The sequence below is a fragment of the Dermacentor variabilis genome, chromosome 11 (assembly GCF_050947875.1).
Source record: "Dermacentor variabilis isolate Ectoservices chromosome 11, ASM5094787v1, whole genome shotgun sequence".
Taxonomy (NCBI): Eukaryota; Metazoa; Arthropoda; class Arachnida; order Ixodida; family Ixodidae; genus Dermacentor; species Dermacentor variabilis.
Window position 1 is genome coordinate 1,009,114 of NC_134578.1, and position 22,917 is coordinate 1,032,030.

The 22,917-nt window shown below is 45.5% G+C and overlaps 1 protein-coding gene across 1 annotated transcript in view; it reads right to left on the minus strand.

The window, feature by feature from the left end:
- Positions 1-22,917, minus strand: part of Sec10 (Exocyst complex component Sec10) — a 243,095-nt gene that overhangs the window by 169,180 nt on the left and 50,998 nt on the right. The window contains exons 6-9 of the mRNA XM_075673687.1: positions 6,480-6,524; positions 6,271-6,411; positions 5,971-6,047; positions 1,619-1,825 (exon numbers count right to left, since the gene is read on the minus strand). Coding sequence (XP_075529802.1) covers positions 1,619-1,825; positions 5,971-6,047; positions 6,271-6,411; positions 6,480-6,524 — 470 coding nt within the window. The remainder of the gene's footprint in view (positions 1-1,618; positions 1,826-5,970; positions 6,048-6,270; positions 6,412-6,479; positions 6,525-22,917) is intronic.

Genomic DNA, 22,917 nt, shown 5'->3' on the forward strand with positions numbered 1-22,917 from the left:
AATGGTACTCCGGTGCAGCACCTTTTCAGACGCCGATCATAGACTACAGATGCTTGCGCTGCCATAGGAAAATGTGTTTGTCCAGCAACAGCGCCGACCACCCACCATGGAGCCCAACGAACGGGACGTGGCAGAGCTTGCGTACAAGTCTGCACGATGCCAGTCGTATGCCATCACTATAACCAAATATGGTGTACCCAAGGTAGGATAGCCACACAAGGTTAACCCTTGCCGCCAAGGAGAAAGGAAGTAAACAGAAGAGAGAAGAAGATAGGAAAGGCCAGAAAGTGAGAGAGAAAGACGAAGATTTGAGGAGAAAGAGACAGGAAGAGGCGACTGCCGATTTCCCCCGGGTGGGTCAGTCCGGGGGTGCCGTCTACGTGAAGCAGAGGCCAAAGAGGTGTGTTGCCTCTGCCGGGGGGGCCTTAAAGGTTCGAACACCCGGTATTGGCTCAACCCCCAGGATCCCCCTTTCTCTAGACATGGCTGAGCCGCGCACGGCTACACGCGGGAAGGTCCAACCCTCGTGTGCTCGGGTACGTGGTGTCGCAACACACCAAACACCTGCTGATGCAGACACCCCTGCGGGGCGTTTTGGGAAAAAGCCGTGAGAAAAAATGTACTAACTGGGGAAACGTACGATCCGAAGTAACTAAAATATCTGGCAGACTAAACTACTGTTGACATCATACGCAATGCAAAGCGTCGCACGAATCGTTATGGCACAAAATACCAGCGCGCGTTGAGCTGGAGGTGCTCCGGCAGCCCGAGACGTGTTTTGTTGTTTTCCTAATGTGTGCTGTTTTAAGATGGCGACGGGAGACCGAGGGCTGGTGGGCAATGCCGGATGCTGCCGAAGTGAAACTTGATGCCCGTGCACATTGCGCTGCCTGCAGCAGCGAACGGCGGCACGTTCGGATTATCGCCTACTAAACGTGTGCAGTGTGCTACCAACGGCACTGCGCACCATGCGCTGTAAAACAGATAGGTGAAGATGCTTATCACAGGTTTGGCGATGATAACTGTGACTGCGGCGTGCGCCGACTTGGGTGGAGATTTGCTGGTACCGCGCACCATCGTTTTCCCGTGAGACGGGTGGCCATATACTGTTCACAATCGCACGCACCTCGTGCATTTTCTTGTTCACATGGAATCTAGCAGTCGGAAAACATATCATGCAATCCCAGTTTGGTGACGTACTGAACGTTGGTGCCGAAAAATCGTGTTTTCCGGGAACATATGAACCGGTAAAATTGAGCGCAACTCTATTGGGTCATTTTTTGTGCTCTCGATTGCAAACGTTAGCGCCGGGAAAACGTACTTAACGGGAACGTGTCCACCAGGTTCTACTGTATTTAATAATTTTTCACATCTGTGGTTGTTATTTCGAGGCGCAGCTCTACTGCACTGAACTTCAAGGTCAGCTAAAGCCTTTTCTTCTGCCTGGCATTGCAAAAATCTTTTTTCTCTTGAAGTTTCCTTCACCGTTTATCCAGACACTTTTGTAGTCCCCTTCATGTCTGAGAAAACATAAGAATTAAGCTGTAAATAAATGCGTGATTTCGTTCTCAGCAGAGCCAGTGCATGTACCCTCTCAGCGCGACACTAAGGCTCTTACCCGCCAAACTGGAACTGCCGCTTGTGGTGGTTCTTGGACTCGTAGTACCTGTTGAGCACAGAGCAGCATTTGTCCCTCAGGTAGTGTGTTTCAATTGACAGGTATGGGTCCAAATGCTTGGAGAAAATCTGGCGCGTCAACTTCTTCAGAAAAGCAGGGTCATTCCCCATCTTGAACTTGGACAGGTTGGAAGATAGCTGCATAGTCCTACCATGAGAGGCAAACACTGTGGATCACCACCTCTACAAACAAAGAACATGTTGAAGCATTACATGCATTAAACATGAACTCTGCCAAGGCTGTCGTAGCATGATATGGTTTGCACCTTTTCAAGTCAAGTCTGTCTTTGTTAAAGCCATCACTCTGAATATAAAAATGAACTTGTCTAAGCCACGAGTAAAAATTGGGCCAGATATTCTCAGCCACGTTGAACATACTTTCAAAAAAGCTGCAAATTTAAGATAGGGTAACTGTATAAAAATACCAGGCAAGGCATCAAAGTATGCATACCTTTCCCACATGGTGACTGTTCTACATCTCCAACTATGATGCGTGTGTGCTTTTCAACAAGATGGATTGTTTGGCACAGCTACCAGTATCTTTGACTCAGAGCAATTATTTTACTACTGCTGCTGCTCTGTGAGAATGAACCACACCATCTCCCTTGCTGTGTGTTATAGATGCCATCACAAAGAGCAGGAGAGCTCTGTATGTTATGCAACAATGATTGACTCATTCACGGGATTTGAAAAACCAAAGTGACACTTGGGCTACAAGATGCCATAGCTCCAAATTAACTTTGACCACCTTCTTCATAGACCCAAGTACCCCCATCAAAAGGAAACCACCATGGCTGGATGTCAAGACTTGCACTGCTGATGAGCAGACGCCACAGCCGCCAGTGAGCCACCACGGCAGGCGACATGTGACCAAGTACACAAGTGTCATGGTGCAGCATAGAAGTAAGATGAGATGTTCTTTCAAAAGCACTAGAAATTATATATTAAGAAAAAAAATGCTATCACTTATCAACATATTGCGAGATTAAGCTTTTGATTTTTCAATTTGTAGGTTCTCCACTAATAAAATAGATACTTTGAATGTACATACAAAAACTTGTGGGAATCAACCCTGCACAATACTGCATGCTTACAGCACAAACTGCTGAAACCAACAAAACAAACTAAGCCCTGACACTTTTTCAAAACAGGTAGACTCTCACAAAAGTGATTTTGCCAGATAATTCTACAACCTAGGGAGCTGAGAAATGGCATAAAATTTTAGTTAGAGGAGCAAGCATAAAAGCACTATAAAAGCATCTGGCCAATTGCAATAAAAGAGAAAGATGATCAAAACGAATTTTTATCTTGCACTTTGTGACACTGATGTTCATGTTGGCAGTGCACAGATTTATTCCCTTTCACATGACATCCAGAAAGATGAATATTTAGGTTATAGAGCTTTGATAAACTAGTTTATAAAATATGCCCATCCCGTGCACTGTGGGAATTGATATAAGCGAAGCTTTCTACGCTGTTTGCTTTGATGAACAATAATTGGCAGTGATGTTGACAGCGAATGTTCAATTTTTTCTACATTTAGTCCAATATGAGAGCGGTGAGTTGATGTTAACGCTCCTTTATGTGCATGACTGTTGTTTGAGTAGTACACAGAACACACAGGGAAACAAGTTTGCTTGTTATATGCCATTGTTCATAATCTCTGAGAGGGTTGAGCATTACCATTGCCTCACATGGCACATCGCATCATGGCAAAGTGTTAAACTTTAACTGAATTATGGGGCTGTCTGTGCCAAAACCCCGATCCAATTATAAGGCACACCGTAGTGGCGGATTCCGAATTAATTTTGACACCTTGGTGTCCTTTCCAAGTGCACTAGCATTGTTGTATTTCGCTCTCGTCGAAATGTGGCAGCCAGGGTTGGGATCAAACCCATGACATGAAGCAATACCATAGCTACAAAGCTACCACGACGGGCACAGAAGCGTTGATTTGACGTGCAACATGTTGATTTGACGTGTGTGGAGTGTCGCCTAGAGCCTATGGTGGTTTAATGTGGCTTTGCGTCTGCCTACCTTAAGTCAATTGTCAACTTGACAAATTCACATGATGTTTATTTTCAGAAATAGCAAAAATATAATGTACTGTGCCTTCAGTTTACCCACAACTGCTGTTGTGTCTATAGTATTAGCGTTTCCCAGCTTTACCTCCCTACCTCCTCTCTACGATTCTATCTAGCTTCTCTCTGGACTTTCACTTTAGTAGAAAGGTAAGCGCTGCAGTTTCTGCAATGCTTTTGCAAGGGGTCATGGATAATTACAGATGTTAAGAAGCTAATGTGGCGATGCCCAAGCAGCTCCAGTGGGCATTGTTCTAACAAGTTGCTCACATCGCCTTTGCTATCTGCCATGCTCTTTCCATGTATATGCACACTTTGAAACATGCCCCGACCCGAAGTGGTGGTCGTGGTGGTGGCGGTGGCGGCAGCGGCAGCAGCAGCAGTGAAAAAGTTGAAGAGGCAAAGAAAGCTCCACTTCAAAAAATTACTTTCTAAGTGACAAGATTTCCCTGTGTCCTTGATGGCCATGGAAACTCCCTTGAGAAATAGGGCGGTGCCTACTGTAGAATATCTTTAGCCCTTTAGCAAAAAACACACAAGACAAAATGTTGCATAAGGCTGCTTACACTAACACTTACGCTAAATAAATAAGTAAAATACCTGCAGCTGGTTTCTAATGTGCAGTATGCAGCCGACAACTTCACATCGACAAGCTATCTCGCAAACAAACTTGGTGCAGACACTATGGGTGCACCAATCGAATACTTTTCTAATACTATTTAAATAATGTACAGCTATTTTCACCATAATTATACTATGATCTTCACATCCTAGCATATCCACAAGGTTGCCAAGTTTCTATCATCTACACTGCACATTATGAAGTGGCATTTATTAAAAGCACAAATGGAGCTAGCAGCAAATAAGCAGTTTATTTGCAAACTTGGGACTCAATGGTGAAAGCAAATGATAGCGATTTAGCCGGGAATGTTTGGTTCCCTGAATAACATAGCATACTATCTAATGTAACTTCTTGTGCTTTATCTTTGCTATATGGCCTCCGAGATGCATTTTTTCCCTTCAAATATTTGCGCTGTAGCACAACGATGACTCCTGCATGTTTCTGCTATCTGTTGTACATTAAAAGCAGGGTGTGTGTTTTTTTTTTACTCTGACATAGCGGTGCTATTGCAGAAGCATGCGCATCAGAACAAAACTAGGTAGGAGATGCAAAACAAAGAGAGGAAGATGAGGCCTATATTAAGAGTGCATTTGTTATTATCCATGCCATTTTTCCCCCTTCTGAATAGCTGAAAATAAATCGTGCTCATTTTGTAATATCTAAGAAAAAAAAGGCAAAACCGAAAGATTAAAGAAAAACTTCGCCAAGCCGACTTTTTGCATATGAAGAATGGTTGCTTAAACATTTCATTCATTTCCCATTAGCGCCGATGGGCAGACCTATAAGGAGACTCTGCTAGCCCAATGAGAAGCAAATGGTGTTTCTGTGGACTTAACACCTACATCAGTGTCGACGAAGGGGAAACCTGCAGAGCTGACACCAAGAACTAAGGAGGTTCTTGAGGTGCCTCTGGGGACTGATAATTATGGCAAGGACACCACCCAGCGGTGTTCTCACATGATGCAGCTGACGATGCCCCGAATCGATTTTTTTTTTAACGACATAAGGACACTGAAGAATTTTTTTTAGCAAGCTAAGTGATATGCAATTTTTTGTGACAGTGTGCAGGCTTAAACAGTTGGCACTCGTGATAGCGCTGGCAAGCAACAATTACTCAAGAGTGCAAAAGTAAAACACTATAGTCCATGTAAATTCAATAAGTGTCTCTTTTCACATCTACGTTTTGGTATTAAGGCTGCTTCATTTATAATTTCGTGTTGTGGATATTTGGGTGCCCCATGAATAATACATTTCAAGTTTTGTGGATTACTTTTGTTAAGACAAGCTTTTCATATGATGAACAGATTCTCACAGTCCTTTTGAGTGTCGGGAGCCTACTGTACATATCATACTGCAAGTAAAATTTTGATGCTAACAATAAGGACAGTATGCCCTGAAACAAGAGTTCAAAGTTGTGCTGAACAGTACGCTCAAGGTAGACAGCAAAGCTAGAATGACCCTTGTAACCTAGACCAACAAGTACACATAGGTAAGAAAAGCACCAACAGTTGCTCTGTGCACAGCACAGCATGTCCAGAGGGAGTGGCCAATGAGTCGGAGTAGCATGACCAAAAAGTGAATATTACATACTTTGAGTAAAGCTCGTACAGACTCCTAAGGTATTTCTCCGGGTCAGTGCGGTCACTCAGGTTTGACTGAATGTACTCCTAGAAAAAGAAAATTGGAATAGCTTCACTTCACTGTCTCTTAAAAGTTTTTGGACAGCCATGCACACATATGCTCACACACGTTTATTCAGCAATGCAACACACTAAAGCATGCGTAATGCAGTACTTTGCATGGCTTCTTTATAAGAGCCTAAGTGTTTACACCGTGAAATGCAATGGGAGGCGAGATACAGCCCAAAGCATTCAAGACTCTTCACCCAACCTGCAGCTTCCCATTGTAGATGTTCGAGACAAACTTGCACATCACTTGTTCCGGGTTTGTAAAGACCTCTTCAATCACTTGCTCACTGCGCTCGCAAAGTGGTACTATATCAGAGAACATATCCTTCTTCATGAATGCACCCTGCGGGGTTAACAAAGATGCAGCAAGGTTAAGAACATGCCACCAAAACATTTGGCTACTCTCCTTACCATTTGGCTCTCGTCAATGAATGTGTCAATGCAGTTCGTATAGCCCTAAAAGAGAAAGGCATTTCCTGTAAACATGTGATACACATCGAAGTGAAACACTTCATTCAAATTTTCCCCACAAAAGCGTCACTTGTAGACTAATGATTCTTTCTAATGGCTCTTTCTGCCCGCTATGGGTGTGATAGTTGAGCGCCACCGGTTCAAAACGCATCTGCACCAAACCTGGTGGGCCCACTGAACTGTACATTGCTTGTTTATGAGAGCTGGCGCAGAAATGCGAATGGGAAGAATCCTCCGACATTGTTGTCTGTAACCAACTAATTACTGGCATCACATCAGACAGGTTAAAACACGTTGGCGGGCTAGTTAGTTAGAATACATGGCAGTGTGTATAAGCGCGACTGGACGAGGACGAAGAAAGAAACAGATACACAGACACAGCGCTTCACTTTCAACTATAGATTTTATTTTCGCACGCATCAATATATACCGTGCGAGCGGAAACAAACGTAACAGCAAAAAAGAACATTGAGTGGTGCATTTCGTTGAACCGAACACGTGTGCAAGGCAAGGGAAAAAAAACGTACTACAATGGTCACAAAGATAAACCAAGGAATCGTATCTCCTTTTCTGATAGTGACACCGAAGGCTTGCTTACGCACTTTTGCTCTAATTTTGCTATCTCGTAGGCCTCTACAATCTCCCTCGTCATCCTGCTATGAGCTTTGTACAAAATGGAAGTACTTTCAAACATGGGCTTGCAGGAAAAATCTCGACAGTGAATACCCAAATGACCCAAGATTACCTTAGTGACGTTATATTGATGCTCTTTTAATCTCTCGTTGATGCATCTACCGGTTTGACCAATATACGTTCTTCCGCATGAAAGTGGGATGGCATAAACAACGTTATGAGTACAGGTTACAAATTGTTTGCGATGTTGGGTAGAACATGAGTGCCTTTTGTTATTCTCTGTGTTAACCTGTTTACATAGCTTCTGTAGACGCTCAGGGGCAGAGAAAACCACTTCTACTCCCGATTTCGCCGCTATTCTTCTGAGATTATGTGAAATGCAATGAATGTATGGTACCACAGCAACTTTCTTTGCTCTAGCATTGGTACTGCTTGCATTCGACGTGTTTTTGCACTTCTTGCTTAAGCCCTCCACGACAGAAGTTAGCATACGCATCGGGTAACCAGAATCTGCCAGGCGCTTGGCCTGCACTTTGAAACTGGCTTCCATTTTGTGGTCACACGACTTCGTCAGAGAATTGTTGAAACACGATGTCACTACTGCGCGTTTTACAAGTTTTGAATGCTGCCCGCCCCCCCCCCCCGGCTTCGCATCAAGAGAAGCAACATCTTCGTCTCTTTGTACTATAGCCTCTTCTCCAGGAACTGGTTTTGATGATGACGGCAACACCCTCTCGGACTTTGCCCTGTTGGCTTAGCCCACTTTGGCTGAGTCAATCTTGCCACTTGGCCTCAGTCAGCCTCCTTTGCAGGCTGGCCTTGGTCTTCAGGAGGGAGGAATGTGGGATCGAGGTGTCTTCCCGTGCCTTGTACCTCAAATAGCACGTTGTGCTTTGCTTGATCTCTGGGAACTGCCGCCATAACGGCAACACGGTGGACACGGCTAGCATGCTGGAGCTAATTTCCAGCACAAACCATACTTTTCCCTCCCCAGCTTGAGTCACTGCGCGAGCAAGTGCCACCGGGATGTGCCCTGATTTGCCTCCCAAGTGGCAACCCCCGGGCACCCTCTCAACCTGAGCTCTTTTCCGTTCGGCACTTAATTGCAGCGGCAGATGCTCACAGGCCCACAAAGAGTTGGTTGTATGGGACCCTTGCTCCCGCGACTTCTCATTCTCGTACTTGGATGACCGCTTCCCGGTTAGCTCTAGCGCAGCGGGCACACATACTTGATCAGTCTTGCGGTGAGCCTTTGGCAGTAAGTGCCGAGACAGTCACACTGTGGCGTATCTTGGGTGATTAAATCTATGTTTGTTGGCAATATGACTCTGGAGCCTTCTCTGCACCGTGTCAGAAAGTCAACGAACCGTGCCGTAGCGCCTTAGTGTGTTGCGGAGTGAAGGAGCGTCGGGCCCTTTTCTGACCATCGCTCATAGGATGAGCCTTGTGCAAACTCATCTCCACACCACCGCAGAAAGGGTAACAAGGTGGCTGATGACATGTACCAAGAATGTCAGTTCTTGTACATTAAACAAGCACTTTTCGTTAAGCCGCGGGCCAGCCACTGAGATGGCTGCATCTGACAGCACTTCTGCTTCGGGGGTGTGTACTCATTATGACAAGCAAGAGAGGGCCGATGACGCTGCAAGAAGACTGTCAGCTACATGATGTTTTTGAAGTATCGCCCCATGTAGGGGTTTTTCTATAAGTTTGCTAGTCATCAATGAAAGGTGGCTACTTTGTGGTTTATAATGCAGTCCAGATGAAACCCTGGCCGCTTTCAGCTTTAAACATAGAGTTGCAGTCGTATGCTATGCATGTTTTCGGCACCGAACCGACGTAGAGCTACCGCTGGAGTTGCAATATGGTACATGGCACGGGTGTTTTATAGTAGTGCGCATCCTTCTTCTTCTTGTTTTTTTTTTGTCCTGGACTTGCTTCCGAGATCGGGCCAAAGCACATGACCCTTCCAAAAGGTTTCGCAACTAATTCACTAGGACAGAGCAGATGCGTCATTGCACCATGGAAAAGGCAGAAAATGCTTCGCATTACATAGATGTCAACTACAGTACTTTTTAAAATTTGTAGTGACTACGGATCGTGCATTTTTCTAGGTTCTTTTTCCCGAACATATGAGCACGCTTTACTGTAACATAATTTTGGCAAATAATTGCGGTATGCTTGGATCTTTAGGGAGGCTTTCATTCGCTTTGTTTTTCTAATGGATATTGAATCATTGAGTTTGCTTGCACATGCTCTTACATGGCTTGCCTCGCTTTTACTATGGCTGCACGTACTGTAATTGCATTCTCTTATAACGCACTTGATTTTTCATTCTTCTCCCCCTTCATTATTGGTTTGGACATAGCTTAGGCTAAGCCTGCTGCACTGCTGTTTTTGCTGGCATCAGCCCCTCGACACAACACATTATAAGAATGACAACAACAAAACAAAACAAAAGGCTATGCGAAACTGTCAATGGTGTTTTTTATTTTATTTTGTTATAGCACAAGCTTGACACGGACAACAGAAGGCACATCTGACACGCACAGCGCATGTCACAGTCACAAGAGCGCCCTCAAACAGGGCGCTCTTGTGACTTAACGAAGCACTCGAAAGAAGAGGGGCGATTTAGAGCAGTATTCGAGAATGAATAATGTGGAAATTAAGGGAATCCCTATATCGCAGGGTGAAGACTGCAGTGTCATTCTGAATTGAATTGGCGATGCTATCAAGTACCCTAATCTTACCCGCTGATATTTACACTGCTCATCCTGTTGCCTCTAGGTCAAATGAGAGGAGCATCATTGCTCGCTTCTGCTCACGCGATAAGGAAAATGAGTTCATCACGAAGGCAAGAAGCGCTAGGCTTTGCACTGACCACACTGGTTTCACTGGTGGCACTAGCATGACAATCTATGTGAATGACCACTTGACCAACTGACAACAAGAAGGTGTTCTCGAAGACGCTGGCACTCAAAAAGGAAAACAAGTGGAAATACTTACGGACGGAAAACTGCCAGACAAAAGCCCGCAAAACAAACGACAGTAGGGTCTATCGCATTATCACTGAGTCTGACCTTGGAATCTTCAAATGATTCATCGTAAATAAATTATTTTTTTCTTTTTCCCTTTTCTTTTTTCATGGCCTTGCTCTCCCCCGGTGATGTAAACTGTCGTGTTACCGCAAATAAGCGATCACTCATTGACTTCAATGCTCGTAGCCTTCGTAAGAACATAGATGCAATTAATAACTTCATTGCCTCACTTCAGCACATCTTCACATTTATGTCCATATCAGAGACTTGGCTTTCTGATGCCGATAACATCAGCAGTTTTTTATTTTACCAAGCAGAGTACTGTCATCCTCCACCTGATAGTCATGGTGGAGCGGCCATTTTTATTTCACAAGGTGTCACCTACACGCGCAGATTTGATTCGTAATGGTTTGCTGTACAAAAAAATTACGCGGCTGATGGTCCTCCATTGCTTATAGTTGTGCCCAAAAACCTGCGCCCTGCTGTCCTTCGTTCCATGCAGGATAACATCACGTCCGGGCACCATGGCTTTGCACACACACTACACCGACTTCGACAGAGATTTTTCTGGCCCAAGCTCTAGAACACAACGAAACAGTATGTCGCCAGGTGTACTGTTTGCCAGCGCCACAAGCAAAGGACGATCGCTCCAGCAGGCTGTTTGCAACCAGTTAGGCCACCGACATTACCCTTTGAAAAAGCCAGCATCGACTTGCTCGGCCCTCTCCCAAAGATGCCAGCTGGCTGCCGCTGGATTATAGTATGCATAGATTACCTTACTTGCTACACGGAAACGGCAGCACTTCCATCTGCCACTGCAGTAGATGTCTCTTCATTTTTGTTGCATCACGTCGTACTCCATCACAGCGCTCCCCGGGTTGTCATCAGTGACTGTGGACGGCAATTCACCGCCGACGTCGTCGTAGAACTTTTACGGCTTCGTGGTTCTGTATATCATCATTCCACTCCTTACCACCCGCAAACCAATGGCCTCACGGAGCGGACAAATCGAACCCTTACCAACATGTTATCAATGTATGTTGCTGCTGACCACAAAAATTGGGACGTCTTACCTTTTGTAACATACGCGTACAACAGTGCCGAGCACGAAGTTACTGGATATGCGCTATTCTTTTTGCTGTATACACGCACTCCCCAGAGCTTTCTGGACACTATTCTACCTTCATCGTGTCAAGAAGATCCTTCCATCGCTCAAACTCTGTGTTGTGCTGAAGAAGCATGCCGACTGGCACATCTTAGGACGTTGTCCTAACAAGGCAACAGCAAGATTCGCTATGATGCGTGGCATATCCCCGTCAGCTTTACTCCCGGTGACTATGTTTGGTTGTAGACACCTGTTCGCAAAAAGGGATTGTACTGCAAGTTTCTCACCACTTACACGGGACCATTCATTATATTTATTTATTTATTTATTTATTAATACCTCAAGGGTCCAAAATAGGACATTACATGAGGGGTGGGCATGTAAAAGGCGGGATTGATGATGTGGAAATTAGAAAGATGAGTCGGAACACTGAATGGCAGATCTAAAGCGTGCTGTATCGCGGATGAGTGCAGTTTGTCTGGGAAGGCCATTCCAGTCTCGGGCAGTTCGGATGAAGAATGACTGCAGGAACGTAGTGGTGCGGGCTTGTGGTGGGATTACGGAGTTCGGATGGCCTGTTCGACGAACACGGTGAGCCAGCTGGACCAGCTGGCTGTCACGAGGTATGGAATAAAAAAACCTGTCATAGGCGAGAGATGCGACGACGAGAGGCAAGAGGCGATAGGTCTAGTTTAGATTTTAGTGATGAAACGCTAGTGTGATATGAGTAATCTGAAAGAATAAATCTAGCAGCATGGTTCTGAATGCTTTCAAGGGCTTTAGTGAGATTAGTTTGGTAAGGGTCAAAGATAGCACATGCATATTCAAGTTTTGGTCGCACAAGCGTTTTATGGGCAACTGATTTCACGGGTGGTTGTGCCATGAAGATATTACGGCGAACATAACCAAGAATATTATTAGCTGAATTAATTATGTGGCTTACATGATTTGTCCAAGACAAATCTTTGGATAGGTGAATTCCTAAGTACTTGAAGGAGTCGGTAGTAGATATAGTGCAGTTGTTAATCTTGTAGGCAGGGGGAATGTAGTTAGGTCGACGATGGAATGAAATATGCACAGTCTTACTAACGTTTAGGGACATGAGCCATGTAGTACCAGTCTTGAATATGAAAGAGGTCCTCCTGAAGAGTAGAGACGTCTGCGACGGTATTGATAGGGCGGTATAGGACACAATCATCGGCGAAAAGACGTATTGCAGAGGTTACAGTGAATGGCAGGTCATAAATGTAGATTAAAAATAGGAGTGGCCCAAGAACAGTGCCCTGAGGTACACCAGATAGAACGGAGGAAACGGAAGATGTAAGGTTGTTAGCATATACAAACTGTTTTCGGTTAGTTAAAAAACACTGGATTCAGTTAAGAACAAGTGGGTGGATGTTTAGGCGTGATAATTTTAGTAGAAGGCGAGAATGTGGAACCTTATCGAAAGCCTTTTCGAAATCTAAAAACAGGGCGTCAGTTGGAATGTTAGTCGAGGTTTAAATGAATATCGTGAATAAATAAAGCTAACTGCGTTTCGCATGAGTGATCTTTCCTGAAGCCATGTTGATTAGGGTGAAAGAACTGCACTGAAGTTAGGAAGTTAGCAACATGAGAGTAAATGACATGTTCCATGATTTTGGAGCATACGTTGGTGAGTGAAATGGGGCGGTAGTTACCTGGGGAAGACCGATCACCTTTCTTGAAGACTGGAATGACCTTCCCTGTTTTCCAGTCTCTTGGAACAATACCTGTGTCAAGTGATTGCTGAAAGATGATACAGAGGATCGAACTACAGACATACTTCGTATTTTTTAACACTTTGGCATTAATGCCGTCAGTTCCACAGGATGATGAGCACTTCAGGCCATCTATTACCTTAACGATGCCTTCCGGCCTAAAATTAATACCTTCCATTGGTGTAAAATCGAAAAATGGTAAATCTGGTAGTTCATTGGCAGGTTCTTTTGTAAACATTGAACAAAATGCAAGGTTCAAGGCATCAGGAACATTTGAGTCAGAAATGGGTGAGCCAGAATGATCACATAGAGAAATAGAGTTATTAGTTTCGGGTTTTATCGTTTTCCAAAAACGCCGCGGGTTAGAGTGCAACATGTTTGGGACGGTAGTAGAAAAGAAATTACGTTTTGTGTGTGCTTTTAATGAGTTATATTCTTTAGTAGCTTTGTTATATTTTTTCCAGGCAGAAGAAGAACCTGAGCATTAGGCTACACAAAATAATCGTTTTTTCTTATTGTTTCAGCGCTTTAAAGTAGTGTTGAACCAGGGGGAACGCGCTCTTTCATTTATCGTGATAGTTGGAATGTAAAGACCTATTAAACGCAGCATTTCTGTTTTGAAAAGTGCCCAGTTACTCTCAGTTGACCGCTGCTGATACGTAAGGGCAAGTTGCTCATGAAAGATAGAAAGTTCATGATTAATGCTTGGATAATGGCTTTATCATATAGTGTTAGTACTTTCTTTGATATTTTACTTTTGAGTACATTGCAAGGAAACGTGGCATGAATGACGGTGTGATCGCCAAGACCACTGACGTACGTAAGAGGAGGGATCTTATTGGGGTGCGGCGCTAAGACGAGATCTAGGATATTTGATGAGTGTTGGGTTATTCGCGTAGGTTTAGTAACAAGCTGCGATAGACCGAACAGCAAGCAAATGTTTATAAATTCGCTAGCCATGTTTGTTTGTGTTAGACCCCCCCCCATGACGCAACGTTACTCCAATCTATAGTTGGAAAGTTGAAGTCCCCAAGTAACAATATGGGGGTGTTAGGATAAGCCGTTGTTAGTTCAAACAACGCATCGTGAAGAAACGAAAGAAAGGAGCTATCAGTGCAGGGTGGACGATAGCAACAGCCAATGAGCGTGCGCGGTGAAGTGGCGTGGCAGCACGTCCAAATCATTTCTAGAGGCGTTCTTATATTTACAAAAGAGCACTTAAGTTGGCGATGAGTAGCAATAGCCACACCGCCGCCACGGGTTCCATCGCACCTGTCTTTGCGAAAAATATCCAATTCTGGTAGATCTGGAAGAATTTTGCAATCAAGTATTGTGGAATTTAACCATGTTTCCGTTAGTGCAACAATGTTACTGGATGACGAGGAAATGAGGCTGCATAACGAATCCCGTTTGGGTACCAGGCTGCGGATGTTAGTGTAGAGCAACGATAGATTGTGCTTAACACGCTGGGTCGGCCTCAGTGGCTTTTGCACTTGCTGCTAGGATTGACGTTCGATGACTGACTGTTTAGCGTGATCATAAATGTAGGTTTTTCGGCCAGAGATAAGTTTGTCGTAACGGAGCTTGAATGAAGATTGCAGCGCTTTTCCAAATTCGAGTAGACGTCTCTTGGCCAGACGAGTTTCTGGGGAGAAGTCTTCGCTAATGCCGTATTCGGTGCCCTTCAGCTTACCGCTTGAGAAAAGGATGCTTTCTTTATCTTTAAAGTGGGCAAATTTTACTATTATTGGCCTCCGTTTTCCCTCCTGAAAAGTGCCATGTCTGTGGGCACGTTCTATATCACGACTTTGAATAGTTACGCCCAGGTTTTTGTGGCAGTGTTCAATTATTGATTCCTCAGAATTACGCCATGACTCATTTCGCGCATCGCTGATACCGTAAAAAAACCAGGTTACATCTTCGGGATCTGTTCTCTATCTCATTAATGCGGTCAGTCAGCACAGTTACCTGAGTAGCGCTGCTATTAGCAACGCTTTCTATGTTATTTACTTGGGACTTTATATTCGAAAGTGACCACAGGTCGGATTCAATCTTGGTCAACCGTGTGCCGAGTTTGCTGAACGTTTTCTCATGATCAGCAAGGGCTGACATAATTGAATTTAGCTGCTCAAGCATGGCCGACATACTCAGTCACATACTCAGTCACTTGAGTGATGTGAACTATGTCGTCGCCAAAGTGACGGCAAGTAATCGGCGTTGACGTGCGATGCAAGTTGTTCACGTGGCCAGACTCAAGCGGTACCATCACAGGTCCCTTTTAACTCGCTCGGCGAGCTTTGTCTGCCCCCGGGAAGAATATCATAGCACTGCACCACTGAGGCACAGGAAGAAGAAGTCAAGTGCGCGCGCATGATCTTTGGGTACTTTGCGCCAGCTGGGCTTGGCCGGTGGCTTCCTCTTGGACCTCGTTTCACCCTGTAAATAAACATCTTTCGTAACAATATTGTCGCAGTAAAACATGGACAGTAGACAAGGAGACGTTTTTCAATAACTGCAGGAGAACTTGTTCAAAAACAAACAGGCCAGAGACACGTCTTCTTCGTCCTCGCCGAATCTCACTGACCCACTAGATGAAGTCCGTTAATGTCCCTATCTTCATTGTCGTCTGCATAAAATACATGCATTATTTGCACCTCACTAAGAGAGCATCGTCCCGATGCTAGACCAGAAGTATCACTTGCGGAACTAAGGGTCTCTTCGCTCACATACGGCTTCATGCGGACAACGTGCACAAGTTCAGGACAGTGCGTGCGGCACCGCGTACAATTGGGACTATCGGGGACGACCTCGTACGTGACATCACTGAGTCGGCGCAATACTCTATATGGTCCGAAGTATCGCCTTAACAGCTTCTCGGAGAGGCCTCGTTTCCGTATGGATGCCCAAACCCACACTCTGTCGCCGACGCCATAGATTACTATTCGACGGTGAAGATTATAGCGCCCTATGTCATAGTCTTGCTGCTGGCAGGTCCGCAAGTGTGCGAGCTGCCGAGCCTCTTCTGCATGTTGTGTAAACACATCGGCATCCGTATCAGTGTCGTCAAAGTCATGTGGAAGCATCGCATCCAACATCGTTCGTACATCCCGCCCATGAACAAGGGTGAACGGAGTCATGCGCATTGTCTCTTGTTTTGCCGTGCTATATGCGAAGGTGATATAAGGTAGGATGTCATCCCAATTTTTATGTTCAACATCTACATACATGGAGAGCATGTCTTCGATTGTTTTGTTTAGGCATTCTAATTATACGGTGGTTTGTGGATGGTAGGCAGTTGATTTCCGATGGGCCATTCCACTTAACAGCAAGACGTGATCTGAAAGCGCAGCCATGAATACAGTTCCTCAGTCTGTTATTACGATGGTCGGTGCGCCGTGTCACAACACAATGTGCTCAAAGAAAAAGTGCACCACCTCAGCTGCTGTGCTTCTCTGGATTGCCTTTGTTTCAGCGCAATATGTGAGATAGTCGGTTGCGATGATAACAAAGCGATTCCCTGTAGTAGAAATAGGAAGTGGGCCCAATATGCATTCCAATTTGGTCGAATGGTCTTTGAGGAACCTGGACGGGTTGTAGGAGGCCAGCTGGTTTCGACGGAGGCGACTTGCGCCTCTGGCAGTCGAGGCAAGTGCGGACGTGCTGTTTCACCTTGGTGGCAAGTCTCGGCCAGTAGTACCTCTACAGCACTCTGGCCAACGTTCTCGTGTAGCCTAAGTGACCAGACGTCACCTCGTTGTGACAGGCTTGAAGTACTTCTGTACGAAGAGCTGCAGGAATAACTAGCAGATAGGGGGACCCGGTCAAAGAAAGTTTCTTTTGTAGAGGACTTTGGCTCACAAACAAAACGACAACAGTCCTCTTGAGAAAACACTAGGCGGTTTCGCAGATCTGCCCTCTAAGTAATAGATGAGTTCAAACAACTCAGGGTCGTCCCGCCGTTGCGCTATGGTGGATGTGTCCAGAACACAAAGAAATGCCTAGTCTTCTTCAGGTGGAGCAGACGACTGTATCGGCGACCGAGAATGGCAGTCAGCATCCGTATGTCGTTTCCCCGACCTGTACTTGGCAGTCAGGTCAAACTCTTGCAGCCATAGGCTCCAACGCGCCAGTCATCCCGAAAGATCTTTAAGGTTTGTCAACCAACACAGTGAATGGTGGTTGCTGATAACTGTGAAATGGTGGCCATACAAATATGGGCAAAATTTCATAACCACCCATACTAAAGTGAGGCACACCTTCTCAGTTGTGGAGTAATTAGCCTCTGTGCGCGAAAGTGTTCTACTTGCATTGGCAAGTACTCTTTCTGTGTCCTCCTGCCGCAGCACAAGAACAGCTCCCAAGCCAACATTGCTGGCATCAGTGTGGAGCAGTGTAGGAGCAATCTCATCAAAGTGAGCAAGCATTGGAGCTGTCCGGAGACGTTCCCGCAAGTCGTTGAATGCACCTTGCTCTCCGTCGCCCCATACAAAAGCAACGTCGTCTCTCGTCAGGTGAGTTAACGGCCACGCAATGCGAGCAAAGTCCACAATAAACCGCCGGTAATAGGCACAGAGGCCCAGAAAGCACCTGACAGCCTTTTTATCGTATGGTACCGGGAACTGTGCTACGGCGGCAATTTTCTCAGGATCTGGGCGAACACCTGTGTGGCTGACGACGTGACCGAAAAACTGTAGTTCTGCGAAGCCAAATTGGCACTTCTCCGACTTCAGGGTGAGGCTGGCGGACCGGATGGACTGCAGAACCGCTTCAAGCCGCTGGAGGTGTTCTTCAAACGTTGCAAAAACACGATGACGTCGTCCAGGTACACTAAGCAGGTTTTCCACTTCAGACCCGAAAGCACAGTATCCAAGAGGCGTTGGAACCTAGCAGGGGCAGAGCCCAAGCTGAAAGGCAAGACTTCTTAAATTCGTATAGGCCATCTGGCGTTACAAAAGCAGTTTTTTTCACAGTGTCTCGGATCTACCTTGATTTGCCAATATCCACTTTTTAAGTCCATTGAAGAGAAGTAACGCGCGTGACGAAGCCTGTCGAGTGAATTGTCTATACGGGGAAGCGGGTACACGTCTTTCTTTGTCCCCAGATTTAGTTTTCGGTAGTCCATGCAGAAACGCAAGCTGCCGTCTTTTTTCTTGACTAGAACTACAGGAGATGCCCAGGGACTCGTTGATGGTTGGATCACATTGTCTTCCAGCATTTTTGTCACTTGTCGTATGGTTTTGCGTTCTCTGGAAGCCACATGATAAGGATTTTGGTGAATTGGTCTTGCCGTATCCTCTATAATTATCTGATGCTTCGTTAGAGGCGTCCATCCGATGCTAGACGTCGATGCAAAGCAGTCACTGAACTTCGACAATAGCGTGAGAAGCCGCTCTCGTTCGTGCTGCGACAAAGCAGTGCTGATGTCAAGTACAGAAGCTGGGTCTTGTGTAGGCGCTTCTTCGAGTAGTCAACAGCTGCGAACATCTGCAACACCATCAAAATAAGCCACAGTGGTGCCCTTTGGAAGGTACCGTCGCTCTGTGCTAAAATTGGTTAGTAACAGGTTCGTGCATCCGTCGGTGACATTTACGATTCCTCGTGCGACCGAGATACCGTGAGTAAGCAACAACGTGGTTATTTAGTCAGCAACTCCCTTGCAATGAAACGGTGCGTCACATGCTACCGAAACAAGGGTACATGATCGAGGTGGGATGACGACATCGTCTTCTGCTAGACGAAAGGAGTTGCGTTGCGGCAATAAGGAATGGACTAAACCAGGGCTCTTATAAAACATCACCATGTGGTTTGGGATGTTAATTATGGTGCCATATTCTTTCAGGAAATCCATTTCAATAATCAAATCTTTACAGCACACAGGAAGAATGATGAAAGTGGCCACGAAAGAAGAATCCCGGATGCTAATTCTTGCAGTACATCTTCCAGTAGGCATCAGTAATTGCCCGCCTGCCGTCCTTATGTGAGGTCCCGTCCATGGCATCTTTACTTTCTTCAGGCGGAGGACGAGTTTCTGACTCATTATAGAGAAGTCGGCACCAGTGTCAACTAAAGCTGTCACCGGCTGTCCATACACCAAAACATCAATGTCGGCACTCACAATTTCTTCGGCGTCGGGGTTTATCGGCTTCACGTCGTTCTGCGGCGAGAGTGTGGGGGGCTTTTTATTGTCTTGAGGTGGGCCTGCAAACTTACCCCCAGATGTCGCCGCTTTCAGTTTCCCCGACGTGGGCTCTCTGGCATCTGGCGTGGAGGGATTGGACAGCGCGACTGACGGCTGAAATCGGACTGAACATGCGGCACAGATTCGTCATTCGGGTGCACTATTGGAGGTCCCTGAAAAGCAGTTTCATCGTGGCATAGCATGGAGTTGTCATTTGCACGTCGACCATAAGACCACAGACGAAAAGGTCGAAATGATATGTCGCGATGCCCGTAATTACACGAAATGTGGCCGGCGCCTCCGCAGTGAAAACAGAGTAGGCGCCTATCGACGGTGCACCATGCGTCTGCTCTCCGAAATTGCGGCCGTCCCGTACTGTCATTTTGTGGCGTTGACCAAAGCGCTGTGAACGGCGGCTGGTGGTATGACTGTAGCTGTGTAACGGGTGCACGCCTTGAAGCCTCCTCTTTTATTTTTTATTTATTTATTTAACAATACTGTTGGCCGAAGGCCGTTACAGGGTGGTTTCAAGACAAACAATACAAGATAGCAGCACTGCCGCAGTGTAGAGCAGACAAGATAAGGCATACACACAGGCAAATGCACAATGCAAATCAAGAAGCAGCAAAAACAAATTGCAGTAGGGTGGTATTAATTGTACCACTGCCGCTGGAATTATTGTGTGTGTTACAACCAGGAACATACGACAAAGTACCATTATTAAAGCAGTAGTTATGTACTTCTAACCTAAGTAAAGAATTTTGTTAGTGTGGTTTCAAATTTATTTACATTGTCTAGTGTTAGTAATTCAGGTGGTAGCGCGTTCCATTCCTCTATTGTTCTTGGGAAAAACGAGTACTTATGTGTATCTATTCGTGCTGGAATGGGTTGAATTTGCTCTAGGTTGCTGCTTCGTACTGTTCGAGACAGACGCTGTTTTATGTACTGCTGTGTATTAGGGTTAAACCAGTTATGGCGAATCAGGTAAAGAAATTTCAGTCTAGCTATCCTTCTGCGTTCGAAAAGTGGCGGTAGGTTGAGCTTCCTGAGCATTTCAGTTGCGGAGTCCGTTGAACGATATTTTGACAAGATGAACCTTGCCGCTCTTCTTTGAAGTTTTTCAATTTTATCTACCAGGTTTTTTTTAAACGGATCCCACACGACGCTTGCGTACTCTAATGTAGGACGAACAAGCGTTAAATATGCAGCTAGTTTAGTTTGCTGAGGAGCAAGTTTTAACTTTCGCCTCAAGTACCAGAGCTTTTTTTCAGCTGATGAGCATATGTTCTTTATGTGTGCTTTCCAGTTGAGGTCACTGGATATGGTAATTCCGAGGTACTTAATGTGATTTTCGCGGCTTACGACCTTACCATCTATCTCATAATCGAAGGAGTGTATATTTTTTATCTTCTTGGTTACCCTTATATACTTAGTCTTGCTGTAGTTTATTTTCATTTTCCACTTATTACACCAGTCACTAATTCTTTTTAATGCGGAATTTAAGACGGTCTGGTCATTGCGGCTGGATACTGCGGTATACATTAAGCAGTCATCTGCAAAAAGTCGAACTTTGATAACGGGGTTAATCTGGTCTGCAAAGTCATTTATATAACTGAGAAAAAGGACAGGGCCCAGCACCGATCCCTGAGGGACTCCTGACGTTACAGGCAACACTCTGGATGTCGCACCATTCACTTCCACAAACTGTGTTCTTACTAAATATGATTGAATCCATTTGACAATGTTTATGTTAACGTCGAGACTAAGCAGTTTATCAAGAAGTTCTGGGTGTGGAACGCGGTCGAACGCTTTTGAAAAATCGAGGCAAACAGCATCTAACTGACCTTTCTCGTTAAGTACGCTTGAAAAATCGTGTATGGTTTCGGTGAGTTGGGTAACCGTTGACAATTTTTGCCTAAAACCATGTTGGTTAGGAAGAAGGATATTAGCATTTTCCAAATATTTGAACAAGCTTTTTGATATTACATGCTCCATGATCTTGCAGCATGTGGAGGTAATTGAAATGGGCCTATAATTTTCGATGCTGTGTCTGTTGCCGGATTTATAGATGGAGACAACTCTAGCTGTCAGCCAGTCAGACGGTAATTTGTGCTGCTCCAGGGACGCCTTAAAAATTATACAGAGATACTTAGATATCCATTCCGCGTATCGTTTCAGAAATTCATTTGGGATACCATCAGGACTGGCTGATTTTTTTGTGTCTATGTTAAGGAGTAGTGCATATATCCCCTCTTCAGAGAAAACGATGTCTGGCATAGGCTTGCGGCGGCGACCAAGGAGCAACTGTCAGAGGCTGGTGGTACGGCGGTGTGGTTGTAACGGGTGGTGGACATCGAACAGTGGCTGCATAAGTCATGGGACACTGGTGATCTTGAAGATCAGCTGCCGGTAATGCCTGCCTGATTTCGTCACACACCACTCTGGCGATTGACGCTATGGGTCTATCCACTGTTGGTGTCAGAATCTTTTGAATTTCTTCTCTGACGAGTTCTCTGATCAATTCCCGCAAGGGGTTCTGATACTCGCCAGTCACTGCGGCGGCATTGATTGTGGTGCTGGTGGACAGTCGATTGTGCTGCCTGCATCTCTGATGAAGGGGCCCGCTCAATAGCCATAAGCTCTTTGATAAAGTCGGCAACGGTGACTGGTGGATTCCGCACAAGCCCCACGAACAACTGCTCTTTTACACCTCGCATGAGGTAGTGCAACCTCCTTTCTTCAGTCATGTTTGGGTTGGCTCTACGAAAGAGGCGGGCCATGTCCTCGGCGAACATTGTGACCGACTCACTAGGTTGTTGTACCCGTAGCTCCATCATCTGCTGGGTGCAGTCGCATCAGTCGGCACTCGCAAAAGTATTCGTGATTTTCTGATGAAAGTCATTCCATGTCGTTAGGCTAGCTTCGCGGTTTTCGTACCAAGTACGGCCACTGTCGTCAAGGGCGAAATAGACGTGGGAGAGCTTTTGCTGCTCAGTCCACTGATTAATCTGTGCGACGTGTTCATACTTGTCAAGCCAGTCTTCAGTGTCTTTGAAGACTGCACCACGATAGCGACTGGGAACCAGAGGATGCAGAACGGTTACTTGCTGTGGACTAAAAAAACGGCTGCTTTGGGGTGCTTGTGGTGGGCTGGTTTCAACCACTGCGAGATGTGTGGAGCTCCTGGAGAGAGGTGGTTGAAGAGGGAAGAACTCCAGAGCAAGGTCTAGCAGTTGACAACTAAAGCAATGCACGGGTGTTGTAACTGGTGATAATGCATCCAGGCTAGAGGAACGACTCCCAGAAGGACTCTGGAGCATCAGGCGCAGTCAGTACCCGGCACCACCACCAGTGTCGCAGTACAACGCGGACAGTAGACAGGGAAATGTTCTTCAATAACCACAGGACAACTTGTTCAAAAACAAACAGGCCAGAGACACGTCTTCTTCGTCCTCGCCAAATCTCACTGACCCAGTAGATGAAGTCCGTTAATGTCCCAATCTTCGTTGTCGTCTGCATAGAATACATACGTCAATATAAAGCCCTCAAACGATGGCAGCATAACACCTGAAAAATCCGAAGACTATTAGCTGCATTGACGTCACATTCGCATTAAGTCAAGTTGCCCCTATGGTCAAACGATGTAAAGATTTCGAGACTCGAGGTAGTGATCACTACCCGATCC